This window comes from Crocuta crocuta, unplaced genomic scaffold (genome assembly GCF_008692635.1).
Source record: "Crocuta crocuta isolate KB4526 unplaced genomic scaffold, BGI_CrCroc_1.0 scaffold50, whole genome shotgun sequence".
NCBI classification, from domain to species: Eukaryota; Metazoa; Chordata; class Mammalia; order Carnivora; family Hyaenidae; genus Crocuta; species Crocuta crocuta.
Genome location: NW_027527428.1, coordinates 3,263,886 through 3,279,318, shown reverse-complemented (window position 1 = coordinate 3,279,318; position 15,433 = coordinate 3,263,886). Strand labels below are relative to the sequence as shown.

Below are 15,433 nucleotides of genomic sequence, written 5' to 3'. Positions count from 1 at the left end.
GAAGGGACTGGAGCACCGCCACTCTCCACCCCACAACCTCCAAGGCAGAAATCCCGCATGACGCATTGGATCACACCACGCCCATCCTTGCTTGAGAGCTGCCCTCCTCCCTTGTTTTTTTTTTTTTTTTTTTTTTTAATTTACATCCAAGTTAGCATAGAGTGCAGCAATGATTTTAGGAGTAGATTCCTTACTGCCCCTTACCCATTTAGCCCATACCCCCTTCCATAGCCCCTCAGCAACCCTCTGTTTGTTCTCCATATTTAAGAGTCTCTTCTGTTTTGTCCCCTTCCCTGTTTTTATATTATTTTTCCTTCCCTTCTCTTATGATCATCTGTTTTGTATTTTAAATTCCTCATATGAGTGCAGTCATATTTGTCTTTCTCTGACTTATTTCGCTTAGCATAATACCCTCCAGTTCCATCCACATAGTTGCAAATGGCAAGACTACATTCCTTTTGATTGCGGAGTAATACTCCATTGTATATATATACCACTTCTTTATCCATTCATCCATCAATGGACATTTGGGCTCTTACTATACTTCGGCTGTTGTCAGCACTGCTATAAGCATTGGGGTGCATGAGCCCCTTTGAAACAGCCCACCTGTATCCCTTGGATAGATAACCTAGTAGTGCAATTGCTGGGTCAGAGGTAGTTCTATTTTTAATTTTTTGAGGAATCTCCATACTGTTTTCCAGAGCGGCTGCACCAGTTTGCATTCCCACCAGCCGTGCAGAAGAGATGCTCTCTCCACATCTTTGCCAACATCTGTCATTGCCTGAGTTGTTCATGTTAGCCGTTCTGACAGGTGTGAGGTGGTATCTCATTGTGGTTTTAATTTGTATTTCCCTGATGATGAGTGATGTTGAGCAGTTTTTTGTGTGTCAGTTGGCCTTCTGGATGTCTTCTTTGGAGAAGTGTCTATTCATGTCTTTTGCCCATTTCTTCACTGGATTATTTGTTTTTTGGGTGTTGAGTTTGATAGGTTCTTTATAGATTTGGGATACTAACCCTTTATCTGATATGTCATTTGCAAAAATCTTCTTCCATTGAGTTGGTTGCCTTTTAGTTTTGACGATTGTTTCCTTCACTGTGCAGAATCTTTTTATTTTGATGAGGTCCCAATAGTTTATTTTTGTTTCTGTTTCCCTTGCCTCCGCAGCGTGTTGAGTAAGAAGTGGCTGTGGCCGAGGTCAGAGAGGTTTTTGCCTGCTTTCTTCTCTAGGATTTTGATGGCTTCCTGTCTTACGTTTTGTTTTTTCATCCATTTTGAGTTTATTTTTGTGTGTGGTGTATGAAAGTGGTCCAAGTTCATTTTTCTGCATGTTGGTGTCCAGTTTTCCCAGCACCATTTGCTAAAGAGACCGTCTTTATTCCATTGGATATTCTTTCATGCCTTGTCAAAAATTAGATGGGCATATGTTTTTGGGTCCACTTCTGGGTTCTCTGTTCTGTTCCACTGATCTGACATCTGTTCTTGTGCCAGTACCAGACTGTCTTGATGATGACAGCCTCATAGTACAGCTTGACGTCCAGGATTGGATGCCTCCAGCTTCAGTTTTCTTTTTCAAGCTTGCTTTGGCTGCTTGGGTCTTTTCTGGTTCCATACAAATTTTAAAGATTGATTGTTCTAGCTCTGTGAAGAATGCTGGTGCAGGGGCGCCTGGGTGGCTCAGTCAGTTAAGCGTCCGACTTCGGCTCAGGTCATGATCTCACGGTTGGTAGGTTCGAGCCCCGCGCTGGGCTCTGTGCTGACAGCTCGGAGCCTGGAGCCTGTTTCAGATTCTGTGCCTCCCTCTCCCTGACCCTCCCCTGCTCACGCTGTCTCTCCCTCTCTCTCTCTCTCTCAGAAATAAATAAAACATTAAAAAAAAAATGCTGGTGCTATTTTGATGAGGATTGCCACTTGTCATTCTTTCAAGTCTCTTGGTACTTACCTCTAAATGACAGGAATACATTGGATTTAGGTATTCCTACCCCTTCCCATGATGGCCCTCGCTCCTCCTCTGCTCCCTCTCTCTACCCTGACTCTTCTTGACCTCCTAGCTGGCTTCCTTACAGGCTTTCTCATTTCTGATACTGTTTTAATTTCTNCGAGATCATGACCTAAGCGAAAGTCGGACGCTTAACCAACTAAGCCACCCAGGCGCCCCAGATACCGTTTTAATTTCTAAGAGCTTGTGTGTGTTGTTGGAATATTGGAATTGTTAAATAGCATCTCTTTTTTCTTAATATTTATTTAGAGAGAAAGCGCGCGCACACACAAGTTGGGGAGGGGCATAGAGAATCTCCAGCAGGCTCTGCGCTGTCAGCACAGAGCCCGATGGGGGACTCGATCCTCCAAACCATGAGGTCACAACCTGAGGTGAAATGAAGTTGGATGCTTAACTGACTAAGCCGCGCCTTGTGCCCCAATAGTGTCTCTTTCTAGGCTTATGAGCAGAAAGTTTTCCCTCCCTCTTCTTCCTGCAAAGTCTGATTCTTCCAAGTTGCTGTTTTTTCCCCTTGGTTTTGGCCTCTTCTGCCTTATTAGATGTTTTCTTTAACCACACGGTATTTGACATGTTAAAAAACGTAACCTTGTCTGGTGGGAACTGTCCACTTGTGCATAGTGCTCATCAGCTTGGCCTTCACTGCAGGTGCTCTGGTTCTGCGCTTTCACCCGGGGCCCTGACTCCAAAGTCTCGGAGGGCGTTTTCTTGGGTGGGTCAGATCCGCAGAATGTACCAGCAGCTCTTGTCCTACCAGCCGAGTAGGAGGTGGCTAGTAGGCGGCGCCTAGGACTTGACGGTCTCATAATCGCCAGTGTTCTGTAAGGAGCCCTGGCCGCAGCTGTGCCCGTGTGCCCCTCACCAGGCTGTGCCCTCTCCCAGGGATGCCTCCAGTCTTCGGCCAGAGTAGGATGGATATATAGAGGCCCGAATACTTTTGCCTCCTTCTAAATACTTTTTAAATAGTCTTCAATTGTTACCATATTTATAGCCCCAAATAGTAAAGGAAATTTTCCAGGCTGTACAGTTACAATAAGCAGGCATAGTCTCTGGTGTGTACATGTGTTCAGTGCAGTCCCTTAGTATTTTCTGAGAAGAGAAGGTCATCAGATGAGTAGGAGCAGCTGTCGTGCAAGCTCAGTGTCCTCGTAGTGAGGGCCAGTACTTCATTAATCCTTGTTCTGGGGATGGGCTTGCCGTCCGTGGATCATCACAAGGGCTAATGGTGACCTCTGAAGTTAGTAGCTTTGTGGCTCTTCATGAAAGAAATGGGATATAATTCAAGCCAAAATCAGATTTCATCATAAGGTCTCACACTGGCCCCCCGCAGATTTGCCACTGAATAGCAGCCAGAATTGAGGGCCCGTGGAGCTTGAGGCTGAGGCCAGACGGCCCTGCTGTGTGACACGCCCTCGCCCCCACGCCCTTCCCCTAGGTCAGTCCCAACTTGCGGTCCAGTGCTCTCCTCAGAATGCCAGCTTCCCTGAGCATAACCTGAGCTGACGTGTGGTACATTCCAGCTACCTGACTTACATCAAGCTGTCAACGGCCATCAGGCGGAACGAGAACATGGCGAAAGGTCTGCAGAAAGCATTGCTGCAGCAGCAGCCGGACGATGACAGCAAGCGCTCCCCGCGGCCCCAGGACCTGATCCGGCTCTATGACATCATTCTGCAGGTGACCCGTGAGCACTAGGGAAGCGAGGGCCCTGTCCTTTGTGTGTGTTGGACACAGCACAACTTAGCTTCGCATCGTGAAGGGGCTGGGACAGGCTACGGCTGTTAGTATCTCGGGAAAAGGAGTCATCCTACCATCTCAGCAGTGTGGGCCTCGACGCGCCACGTGTCAATGTGTAGAGGCCAGTAAACCCTTGGGTATTGTCTGTGCGAGATCCTCCCCCACGTACTGCGGGACCCCCTGAGGTCACGCCGTCTTGGCCCCTGGGAGTTGGTCGGTGAGTAAGATTGAGAGACACGTGCACACAAGCCAGGCCGCTCTGGGAGATGCCAAATGGGGGAGGGCTGCTCTGAAATAAAGGATCAGAGCCAAGAGACCCCCTCTTGCTGACTTGGTCCGAGAGGCCTCAGAAGGACGGGAGATGTGAGCAGTCGTGAAGGGCAAGTAGGCTTTCCGTAGCAGAGAGAGGGTGACCCCAGACACGGCTGCCACCAAGCCTCTCCTTGCAGACCTTCCCATTATTTCTGGCCTGGGCTATCTTTGCCCATGTGTGTTTTTACAGGGTTTCCTGTCAGAAACCCAGCCCAAGGTCTGCTCTTTATGAGTTTTCTTGTTGCATCTCTTGTGCAGAATCTGGTGGAATTGCTTCAGCTTCCTGGCTTGGAGGAGGACAGAGCCTTCCAGAAAGAGATAGGCCTGAGGACGCTGGTGTTCAAGGCTTACAGGTAAGGTCCCATGAGGCAGTGGGGCTCCCCTGTGTAGCCTGCTGTCTCTGGAGGCCTTGGGAGCATGGACCAGACTCGAGAAGATCGGGTCGTGGCTGCGTGGTTACCTGGCCCCCGGTCAAAACAGCCCAGCATGTTCAGGGGAAGTCTTTGCTAAAGGTGGCGGCTGGAAGTTTCCAGTGTACCTCGTTTGCTCTTGGATAGGGTGAGGGGGATGGAGGGGCACCTGTTAAAGATCTTCTCCCTCCTCTCCCCTCCTTCCTTCCAGTGGGAAAGGAACAAGTGAAGGAAAAGGTGTTAGTTAACAGAACCAGAGTGGAACCTGAATTGAATCAGGAGAAAACCAAGCCTTTGCTTTTTTTTTTTTTTTTTTTTTTTTTTTTTTTAATGTGCTTCACGTTATCTGTAACTTGGAGGTGGGGTGTGTGGAGCGAGACGGACATGGACAGAATGGCAGGATAGAGCCGCCTGTGGGGTTGCACCGCTGCCTTCTGGCCCTCAGGCTGTTGCGCTGGCTCTCTAGCGTGCCCCAGCGTCGCTCTGGTCACCCTCCTCATGGTCCATGCGGACCCTTCTGTTAGGGACCAGCAGCCCCCCAGGCCCTGTTGACCCCAGTGGAGTAGTTTCCATTAGGAAGAGGGTTCTTGGGTTTGGTTTTTGAAAAAGGTGAGCAGGGATGAACGAGCTGGCCTGGACGTGTGCGCGGTAGGTGGATTCGTACTTGAGCCAGACCGCGTTCCTCCTTCGTGCCTGTCCCCGCTTCTGCCATGTGCCTTTGGAGCGGCAGAGTCAGACAGTAGATGAAAGACAGTGGGTCTTTTGTCGTCTGGGATTTGCACCCTCCCCTGCGGTGGCAGGGAAGGGGGTAGGTCAGCCTGGCGAGCCTGGGCATGGAGGGGGCTGGGCTCACCCCATGCAGTGATCAGGGTGTCAGGGTCGTGCTTGCAGTGATCCTGAGGTTAAGAAACCTGTTTCCAAATTTAAAATGTAGCCTAAGCTTCACGGAAAGCCTTGATCTTGGGTAACTGTTGCTCTAAAATACTCTGGCTCTTTCCCTTTCCCCCTCAGGTGTTTTTTCATCGCTCAGTCGTATGTGTTGGTGAAGAAGTGGAGTGAAGCCCTCGTCCTGTATGACAGGGTCCTGAAGTATGCAGACGAAGTAAACTCTGATTCCGGAGCCTTCAAGAACAGCTTAAAGGTGAGTCGTTGGCCCTTGTTCCCAAGCCCGGAGAAGTTGTGCGGTGAGACCCCTCCTCAGGCTGGCCCCGCCCGGTCCGCCTGAGACGGGTGCGTCCTGGGTGCCCGGGAGCCGCAGGCTGTGACTCCTGGCAGCGTTCAGGCCTGACGTGGACTCAGGTGCTAACAAGGAAAGCCATTCCCCAGTTAAAATAAGCCTGAAGTACTGTTCCCAGACTCAGCTACGTGTTACAGTCACCTGGGAAGATCATAAGAAGACGGCTGAGTCCCACCCCAGGAGGTTCTGGTTCTGATCAGTGTGGTGTTTGGGGTGGGCACTGGGCTTCTTTAAAGCCCCTCAGCAGTTGTGACACGCAGCCAGGTTGAGAACCAACGAGGAGGCCTTTCCACATGCAGTGTGCCTGTGCTGGCAGCAGCATTTGGGAACTTGCTAGAAGTGCACATCCCCAGGCCCCACTCCAAGCCTCCTTAGTTAAAATCTGCGTTTTAGCAAGTCCCCCAGGCAAGCGGGGTATATACCTCCTCGAAGCTTGCCTGCCCGTGGCAGGTACCTGGCGGTTTGGATCATGTTACTGCTTGATGGCTGACCGCCAGCTTCTTAAGCGGCGGTCTGCTGGGATGAGTGCCGCTCAGAGCTTTGGCTGGGCCAGCGAGACCAGCACTTGCACTGGTGGAACCCGCTTGGCAAGGCAAGCGGGATTGTCCTGGTGGAGCCGTGGCGGGGCCCCGCGAGCGCTCGCCCGCTCCCTCAGAACGGCGCCGGGCCCCGGGGTAACGTGCACACCTGGCTTCTGCCTTCAGAGAGCTGGTGGTTTTGTCGCAGACACAGACTGGTGTGCGGGAAGGAGCAGGTCGTCTGGTGAAGGTGGAGCGATGGGAAGGAGTAGGTGGGGGTGCATGTGACCAGCATGGCGGCGGCGTGACGGTGGGAGATCCGTGGGACGTGGAAGCAGACTGTGTGGACGGTTCTGCCAGGAGGAAGGGGTGTTTACAAATGCCCGTCTGACCGAAGTCGGGAATGGAGGCGGGAGGGGTCAGGTCATTCCGAACCTTGCCAGGTGTGAGGCTGCAGCTCGCCCTGGGGCCCCCTGTGCGTGTCTCCTCCGTAACGTGGATGCAGGTTCTTTCAGGAGGGCTGCGCAGGTGGAATTGCAGTTAGGCGACTGCTCAGCACCCCAGGCCTGTCGTGCATTTAATGTCTGATCTGCGTGTTCACTAGCCTCCCCGTCGGCATTGTTAATTAAGCCACAGCATGGCTTTTCCTGTTTGAAACAGTCTAGTTGTTGTCTTTGTTTTGTTTTTTAAGTAGGCTTCACGCCTAATGTGGGGCTTGAACTTACACCCTGAGATTGAGTCGCACCGACTGAGCCAGCCACGCACCACCCCAAGCTAGTGTTTTGTTTTTTAATAGGGCGAACCGTTTATAAAGTCTCAAACCCTATGAAAATACCAGTGGGATCGCTTGGCTCGGTCAGGTTAGTTTGGGGCGCTTCTCTGACCTGGCTCTGGCTCGTGAGAACCTGTTTTCTGACTCGTTAACAGGACCTGCCTGACGTTCAGGAGCTCATCACGCAAGTGAGGTCAGAAAAGTGTTCTCTGCAGGCGGCCGCGATCCTGGGTGAGCCACTCGCCTGTTCTTTGCTGACTGTGTTCCCAGATTTCCTCCGCGTCCATCCCTCCTCTCTCCCACCCCCTACGCTACTGTTTGGTTAAAGTGTGAGATTTTTATTTTTCTCTGCTATTACATCTGCCACCGTAAGGCATCAAACTATGTGGAAGAATTTAGAGAAACACCGTTAGGCTGTCTCTTCTCCCCAACAGTAATTTTCGTACCGTCGCGGGAGCTCCACTGGGCTGACGTGACTTCCGGGTCTGTCATCTGTTTGTCTGCGGTGCTTAGCAGAGTTTGGCCCAGGAGGGAGAGTGGAACTTCCCCACATGTTGGCTACCTTTGCTCTTGGGATTTAGAACCCATACATGCGGCAGGGGTCATTTGTGAGCGTAGTGTGTCAAGTGTCTGCTCTTACTGAATCCCTGTGCGACTTTCAGATGCAAGTGACTCCCACCAGACGGAGACTTCCTCCCAAGTGAAGGACAACAAGGTACGTCTGGGGCTTTTGAGGAATGAACAGTAGGATTCATAACTCGCTAGAAATGTGTGCTCAGTTACAGAACAGGACCCTAAGTAAACACCGTACCTGCCCCCCTTCTTTTACTCCGAGACCTCAGAGCTGCTGTGGAAGGGTGGCGTCAGCTAGAGGGCCCCAGATAAGGAGCTTAGGAACGTGTGCTGTGCCCGACAGCCCCGCTGGCCAGGCGCTCTGGCTGGGGCGTCCGGTACGCCTGTGCCCGGGTCCCGGGCCACCTGTCTCTCAGCCTCTCTAGGCTTCAGTGACTCTCCGCTGTGAAATGGGAACACGACGGCGCCCGCATAGGAGATTGGTGGGGATCAAGTGAGGGGGCCCGTGTGGGCTCCGAGCTGCGTGTTCAGCGCGTGGCGGGTGACGCTCCCTGGCGGCCTGTGATTAACGCCTGGCTTCCTCCCTCTCGTTTGCCTTCCAGCCTCTGGTCGAACGGTTTGAGACTTTCTGCCTGGACCCTTCCCTCGTCACCAAGCAAGCCAACCTGGTGCACTTCCCGCCCGGATTCCAGCCCATCCCGTGCAAGCCTTTGTTCTTTGACCTGGCCCTCAACCATGTGGCTTTCCCACCCCTTGAGGACAAGTTGGAGCAGAAGACCAAGAGTGGCCTCACTGGATACATCAAGGGCATCTTTGGATTCAGGAGCTAACCAGGCTCTTCTTAGGGGCAGGGGGAGAATCTCACTCTTCATCTGTATTGTGAGAAAACCCCAGCAAGTTCCAGGATATTAAATCCAGGCCTGCATCGGCCCAGGGCCGGAGTGTAATAACATCCTCAGCGCTGCGTCCCTATGTCTTGTGTGTTTGTGCACTTACGTTCTTAACCGGTGTGCTCGAAGGGGACCCTGCTGTCTTCCGGTGGACGTGTGCCGGATCCCTCCGTCCGCACCTCCTGGAGGAAGGGCCGTTGCCAACTGGCCACGTGTCCGCCGCGTTCGGGTGGGTCCACGCCAGGCATGGATGGGAGCTCGGAACTTTCTGTCGTGTTTCTTCAGTACCATGGATTTGAAATGCGCTCCTCCTCGCCATGAGCATCCAGAGTCCCGCGAAGGGCCTGTGACCAGGAAACACTGGCAGCGTCACCCCAGAATTACGGTCAGCCTTATTCCCTGTCACCTCCAAGTGGAAGTTAAGTTTCAGAACAAGCAAAGAGCTCTATTTTTAGAAGAAATGTGTTACACTCAGAAATGATGGAAACAAATCTTATATTAAAAGGCAAAGATGCTGGAGACTGTGCCCATTTTTTACGTGCCCTCGCCCCCCCCTTCCTGTCAGTGTGCCCCGACTTGTGGCCACTCGTGTGTCCGCGGCCAGATAAGGGAGTGTTAGAGGCACTTTCTGAAGTGCTCCCCCTCAAAAGCTTTAGATGCCATAATTATATTAGAATCTATTTGCATACTTCTAATTTTTTTCCCCTCGTGACCCTTTTCTATTTCTGTCATAGCATCAGTAGAAGTCCCCAAAGCAGTGTAAGGAAGCAAGGAATAAAAGCGATTCAGACACGAGCTGTACCTGAAACCACTGGATTCCCTCTGGGGCCGGACACTCACTCGCCCCAGAGGAAAGCGAAGCCGCCGCGGGAAACGTTGGCTTCCCTGCGCCGCGCGGAGCGGCCTGCAGGGAAGGCTGGGTGGTTGACGACCTGAGACCAGTATTTCAAGATGGCACCCACAGTGCCTTGTGTTTTCCCAGGGAAACTGCGGGGGGTGGGGGGGAGGGTATTGCCGGAGGTTAGGAAACGGGAAGACAAATCGGCCTGCTTCGTTGGAGCTGACTGTTGTCGAGGACACCAGATGCTCAGATTGTGCGCTCTCCTCCCCTCGGGATCTGCTCTGGGTCAGAGAGCCTTAGGAAGCGGGTTTTGCTTCTAAACGGAATTTTTTGCCATTGGTGCCCTATAGCCGCGGAAGATACAGCTCGGGTGACCTGAGCGTGACGTCTTGGGTTTTGGTCCCAGAGGCTTGGAGCGGTGTCCAGTGGTCCGAAGGAGCGCTGGGGGCCTTTATCCTTTCCCGCGCCCTCTTCTCGGCTCCGCGGCTTGGCAGCAGCAGGCTGGGGTCCAGGCTCGGTACTCCCCGTGCCACGTTCTCCGCTGACTGCCTGCAGCCACAGCTGGGCCCTCCAGCCTGCGGCTCCTGCCCTCACCTGGGAAGGTGGCCCTTTGTGTTGCACGTGGCGCCTCCCGCCCCTCCCACTCTTTAGAGTGCTGGCTGCTGGCGTCTGGAGGGAGTCAGAGTCCGGACTCAGTCGTGCTGATTGACCTTTTCTAAGCTTTTCCTTTCTTGTGGCGACACCAGAAATTCCCTTCCCCCCGGTGTCCCTGGCAGCGGCTCCGTGGCGGTGGCTGCGGTCAGCCAGCGAGGCCGGCACAAGGTATGTTTAGTATTAGGAGCACATGTTTACACAAGGAGACAGGCCTGGCAGGGCCGAGGCCTCCGGTTTGCTCGTACGACCCTTCACACGGGATCCCTGGACATGAAACAGGCTGCCGTGGGAGACAGAGCGCCAAAAGCAGCACCCCATTCTGTCCTCGGGCCAGGAAGCAGCTCTCTCCTCTTCATGGGAATGGGTTCAGATTGAGCCCGGGCTGCTCCTCAGGCCGCACATTTTGCTGGGTAGGCTGACCGAATGAAATGCCAGAGGCCACTCGGTCTTTCCTGCTCAGGGAACAGGAAGCGGTGAGGCCTCGGGGCGTAAGGAGTGGGTGCGGGCACCCGCTTTGTGTCCTGTGCCCCTCCTCTCCCTGTGTTGGGATGACCGCGCTTGGTCAGCGGGTTTGGACTCTGCCAGAACTTTGGTCTCCCAAGCTGCAGAGAGTAGGAGAAGCATAACTGGGTCTTTGCACTTTAATTTTTTTTTTTTTAATGTTTATTTTTGAGAATGAGAGAAACCGTGCAAGCAGGGGAGGGCCAGGGAGAGAGGGAGACAGAATCCGAAGCAGGCTCCAGGCTCAGAGCTGTCAGCACAGAGCCCATGCGGGGCTGGGACTCATGAACCGTGAGATCATGACCTGAGCCAAAGTCGGAAGCTTGACCGATGACCCTTCCCCCCCCACTCCCAAGGCGCCCATAGTCTCTCCACTTTTAGAAAATGCCCTAGAGCTGCTATGCTAATTGTTCTATTTTCTTCTCTGTTGAGTGGTGGTGGTCTTGATCTGCAGGAACTAGTAGTGAAAAGCTAACTTCAGTTACCAGGGAATGATGGTGAACATCGACCGAAGGATATAATTTGGCCAAGTTCGTTGCCTGTAGATCTGTTGGTCCTGTTTGGAAAAAAGGAGCGTTAAGACACCTGGGCTGGGCCAAGCCCGGAATTGCTCAGTCTCCTAGGTGTTTCCTCCTTTCCATGTGCATCGTTCTGCGCTGCTGTGTCTCCTTCTGCTTTTACGTCAAGCCGAGAATTCTTGGATTCCCTCTTTCAAATAAAACACTGCCTGGTTACAGCTCCTGGTGGCAACCTGAGCTTTGACCTTGGCCGTGAGGTGACAGCCTGTGGTGGCAGTGCACCCCGCCCCCCATGGTGGCCTCACCCCCTCTAGGGCAGGACAGTTGACTTGGGGGGCTCCCCAGGAGTGGCCGCGCTCTGTCTGGCCACGGTCCGGGCTGTGGCGATGCTGATTTTGCGCATCTGGCCTCATTCCCACCAAAAGCTAGTTGATCGCGGAATTCTAAACAGCACATTACCGTCCACAGCCTTCACAAGCTTGGAACCTTCAGAGGTCTAGGAAAATGTCCAAAGATGGGGGAAAAAAACGCGTGTTGGTTTTAATTTTATTTTTAAGACACTTGTTGCTACAGAAGAGACGGAAACCAGGTTTAGCTGTAAAATTTATGGGTGTTCCAAAGCCGAGAGATCGATCGGAAGCTGCCTGCATCCCGACAGCCCCAGCTGGAGGACTCTCGCCTGTGGTCTGCCTGTTAAAGAGCCCGCACGGGGCACGGGCGGGCCGGGCCCGAGTGGCAAGCACCCCCTGGCACACAGAGCGCTCCACAGTGTTAGCCGTGTCACTAGCTGGTATGAGTTAGAGGAAACAGGCTCTCAGGTGACGAATACTGATGGAGTACTCGGTTGTGGGCCTTTTCGGTTGTGATCTGAGGATCTAAGGTTTGGTTTCTATTTTTGGCTTTAAGGCAGGACTGTGACAGCCTCCGCAGCCTTCCCAGAGCCCGTCCATCCATCTGATGAGCTGCTCTGGGCTGCGGCCAGGACCCGCAGAAAACACCAAGCACCTGCTTTCCTCCTGGCAGCACCCACTGCCTTGTGTTGGAGGGGGAGCCTGGCGTCTCTGGGGTCCCCTCTTTTTCACCTCCATTAACTGGAACTCTGTGTCCTCACGCTCAGTCTGTGGCAGAATGACTCCTCACGCTTGGAGAAGAACCACATCCCTCCTATTGGGGATCCTAGAGGTCTTCTGGCAGGAGGCAGGCAGGTAACCGGCCCCCGAAACCTGGCGGCGGTAGCTCACTCTGGCTCGTCTGTCCGGTGGAGGGGACGTGCAGTCCCTCACCCGGAAAAGAGGACCATCTGTCTCTCTAACTGAGAAGGGAAATGGACACAGGGCTTACGACTTACTAGGTGCTTGACAAAGAGGAATGTCCTTCCCTTCGCTCCTCTGCGGACAGAGCTGCCATGAGAACACGTGCTTCTCCCTCCAGTGCTGCCTGTAGCCCACTGGGACCTGAGCAGCATCAGGGCCCTGACCTGGGGGCTCGCGGGAGGAGCCCCTGCCTAGCCAGGACCGAATCCTAGAAAAGTCTCCTCTCTCTGTAGCCCAGCAGCGAGCGGCTCTCCCCTGGGACAGTGTGAGCCCAGGGTCCAGGAAGCGGGGCTGCCGTGCAGGGAGTCGGTGGGGCCGAGGCAGCCGAGAGCAGAGGGGGCCCTTCCCGGGACACCCAGCCCTGTCCCTTCCCTCAGCGCATCCCACGGCCTTTGCTGCCCTCCCGAGCCGGGCCCTGCTGGGTCTAAACAGCGTCCCCAGGACAGCAGCCGAGTCCATGGAGCTGCCTGCCCCGTGTGCTTCCAATTTCCTGCCAGGGAAGGCTGATTAGGAAGGGCTGCTCCTCAGCTACGAAGACTGTCAGTAGTTCTTTAGGTTTTGTTCTATAAACCAGTTCCTGGCTCGGGCCAGTGACCGGGGCTCCGTGCACGTTAGCCGCCGCCGGTTCAGTCGGCCCCGCAACTCCCTCCAGCTGCTGAGCTGAGCCGCCACCATCGGCCCTGAACTTCAGGAGGCCGCAGGGTTTCCAAGTGGCAGAGAGCCCTGAGCCCTTGGGCACCTGGGGAGACCCGGAGGCCCAGCAGTCCCCGAGGGTCAGTGGGCAGCTGCAGACTTCTGGAACATCGGCGTCGCTTGCGCAGTAGCGGCTGCGCTGAGACCCAGAGGCACGGTCGTCCCAGCGCTGATCCCACACCTGGACGGGGCCGGCCGGCCTCTGTGGAAGTCATTCCTAGAGGGGCACAGACCCCAGAAGGCAGCCTTGACCTTGTCCTCCCAGGCTGACCTGGGACTTGAGGACTCCTGAGGTCACCCTGTATTCCCTGTCTCACCATCCGGTATGGGGTACCCTAATCTCCCGATAGGTGGGGTTGGTTTGTTGGTTGGTTTGAATTGCTAGACTCTTCCTATAAAAGGCCCAAAAGGAAGCACCAGCTCCTTTTCCTTCTGCTCTCGTTAGGCAAGCCACGGCCACCTTGTCTCCAGGCTGACCTTCCGGCTTGTTGGGCAAACTCACAGCCAAGAGAACCTCCTGCAGAACCCCCCACCCCACCCCACCCCACCCCTGCTGTGGGTTCTTGGGCCCTCTGCAGCTCCGCCCCCCCTGGAGCCTGCAGGCAGGGGGAGGCTCATCCGGAACTCCCTGCCCCTCGCCTCCCTGCCCCTCGCCCTCTCCAGGCCCAGCTGCTGCAAGCACCTTCGCTCCCCTGCGGGCCAAGGAAGTGTGAGGTGGGAGAGCTTAGCAGCCCGCTCAGCGCCACGGCTCTGGTGGCAGAGCCTCTGTACAAACAGAGGGCAATTTCCTGAGACGGAGGCTTGGCCCGATCGAGGCGCATACGGGCGCTTGGCAGGTTATGATATGGCTCCCAGGGCAAAGTCAGCAATCCCCACCATCTGCTTCAGCAGGGAGGAGAAAGCCCCTCTCTGCAGGAGCCCGGAGAGCAGGGGGAGAGCGGGCTGGGGGTAGCGCAAGCCCTGGCACACTGTCCAGGCTGCCACCCTGCTGCCTAGCTGCATGCGTGCGGGCGGCCTCGGAACTGGGAGCTGGGCGGCTCTCGGTTCCGATCAGCCCTGCTCCGGCCTCCGGCCCGGTGCGCTGGGAGTGGCCCACGTTACCCGGCCTGCGAGCTCCGGGCCGGGCGTGCAAGCAGCTGCTGCTTGAAGCCGCAGCTGGCACAGTGCTGGGGGGAGACCCCGGGCCCATCAACCTCAACAGCTAACTCCACAGAGGAGGAAGCCAGACCCGGGCGAGGGGAGGCCCTGGGGACAGGGAAAGGGGGCGGGGGGAGCGCGGCCTGCTTGGTTCAAAAGGAGATGTGGCTGGGGCGAGGCCTGGCAAGGCTGAAAGTTGGGGTGCCCTGTCCAGCCACCCTGTTTGGTAGAATTGCACAGTTGACCCTTGAAAAAGAGGGGTTTCTCCTGTGCTGCCCGTCTAATATGGGGCTTTTTTTTTTAATAACAAAGGCAGTCCAGTACCATAGATAGATTTTCTCTTCCTTAAGATTTTCTTAACATTTTTTCTCCAGCTTTCTTCATTGTGAGAATATAATAATAATACATATCACATATAAAATATGTGTTAATCATTTACGTTACCGGTAAGACTTCCAGTCAACAGTAGGCCGTTAGTAGTTAAGTTTGGGGCGAGTTGAAACATATATAGATATTTTCAACTGCATGGGGGGTCGGCGCCCTTCACCCCCACATTGTTCAAGAGTCAGCTTTGGGGCGCCTGGGTGGCTTAGTCGGTTAAGCATCCGACTTTCGCTTAGGTCATGATCTCGCGGTTCGTGGGTTTGAGCCCCTTGTCGGGCTCTGTGCTGACTGCCAGCTCAGAGCCTGGAGCCTGTTTCAGAGTCTGTGTCTCCCTCTCTCTCTGACCCTCCCCTGCTCACACTGTCTCTCTCTCTATCTCTCTCTCAGAAATAAAACATTAAAAAAAAAAAAAAAGGCCATCTTACTGTGAGCCACAAATGCAAGTCTGTAGTTTTAAGTTTTCTGGTAGCCACATGAAAAAGAGCAACAGATGAAACTAATTTTTAAAAATGCATTTTATTTAACAGTCTATCCAAAATATTTTGGCTGTAGTCAATATGAAAAGATATGAGCTATTTTACATCTTTTCATCCCGAATCTTTGAAACCAAGTGGCTGCCGTGTGGGAAAGCGTAGGTCTCCGGCGGAGGCTCTGTCCCAACCCGGCCTTCTAAATGACGCTCAGCTTTCTCAAGTACTGAAAACCCTACATCTTTCTTCGTCCCTGCCCTTTCTCCTGTGCTTTTAGTCTTGGGAGCCAGGTTCACTGCCATCTGACAGTTGCTGTCTGTGAACATTTCTGAGACCAGGCTGTTCCAGCCGCCTGCGTGTCAGCCCCTGTCTGGGGAGCTGGGTGCTGATTTGACTCGGCCTTAGACAGTCACGCCAGGAATTCAGCCCTTGTTTTTCTTGCAGTGAATCAGTTAGCCTTAATCGCCGGGGCGTGTGAG

The 15,433-nt window shown here is 54.0% G+C and overlaps 1 protein-coding gene across 1 annotated transcript in view; it reads left to right on the top strand.

Moving 5' to 3' along the window:
• SRP68 (signal recognition particle 68) overlaps positions 1 to 8,962 on the top strand; it is a 30,532-nt gene extending 21,570 nt beyond the window's left edge. Inside the window, exons 11-16 of the mRNA XM_077754750.1 lie at positions 3,515 to 3,671; positions 4,302 to 4,396; positions 5,465 to 5,594; positions 7,136 to 7,211; positions 7,643 to 7,695; positions 8,156 to 8,962. Coding sequence (XP_077610876.1) covers positions 3,515 to 3,671; positions 4,302 to 4,396; positions 5,465 to 5,594; positions 7,136 to 7,211; positions 7,643 to 7,695; positions 8,156 to 8,383 — 739 coding nt within the window. The 3' untranslated portion in view covers positions 8,384 to 8,962. The remainder of the gene's footprint in view (positions 1 to 3,514; positions 3,672 to 4,301; positions 4,397 to 5,464; positions 5,595 to 7,135; positions 7,212 to 7,642; positions 7,696 to 8,155) is intronic.
• Positions 8,963 to 15,433: the final 6,471 nt, after the last annotated feature.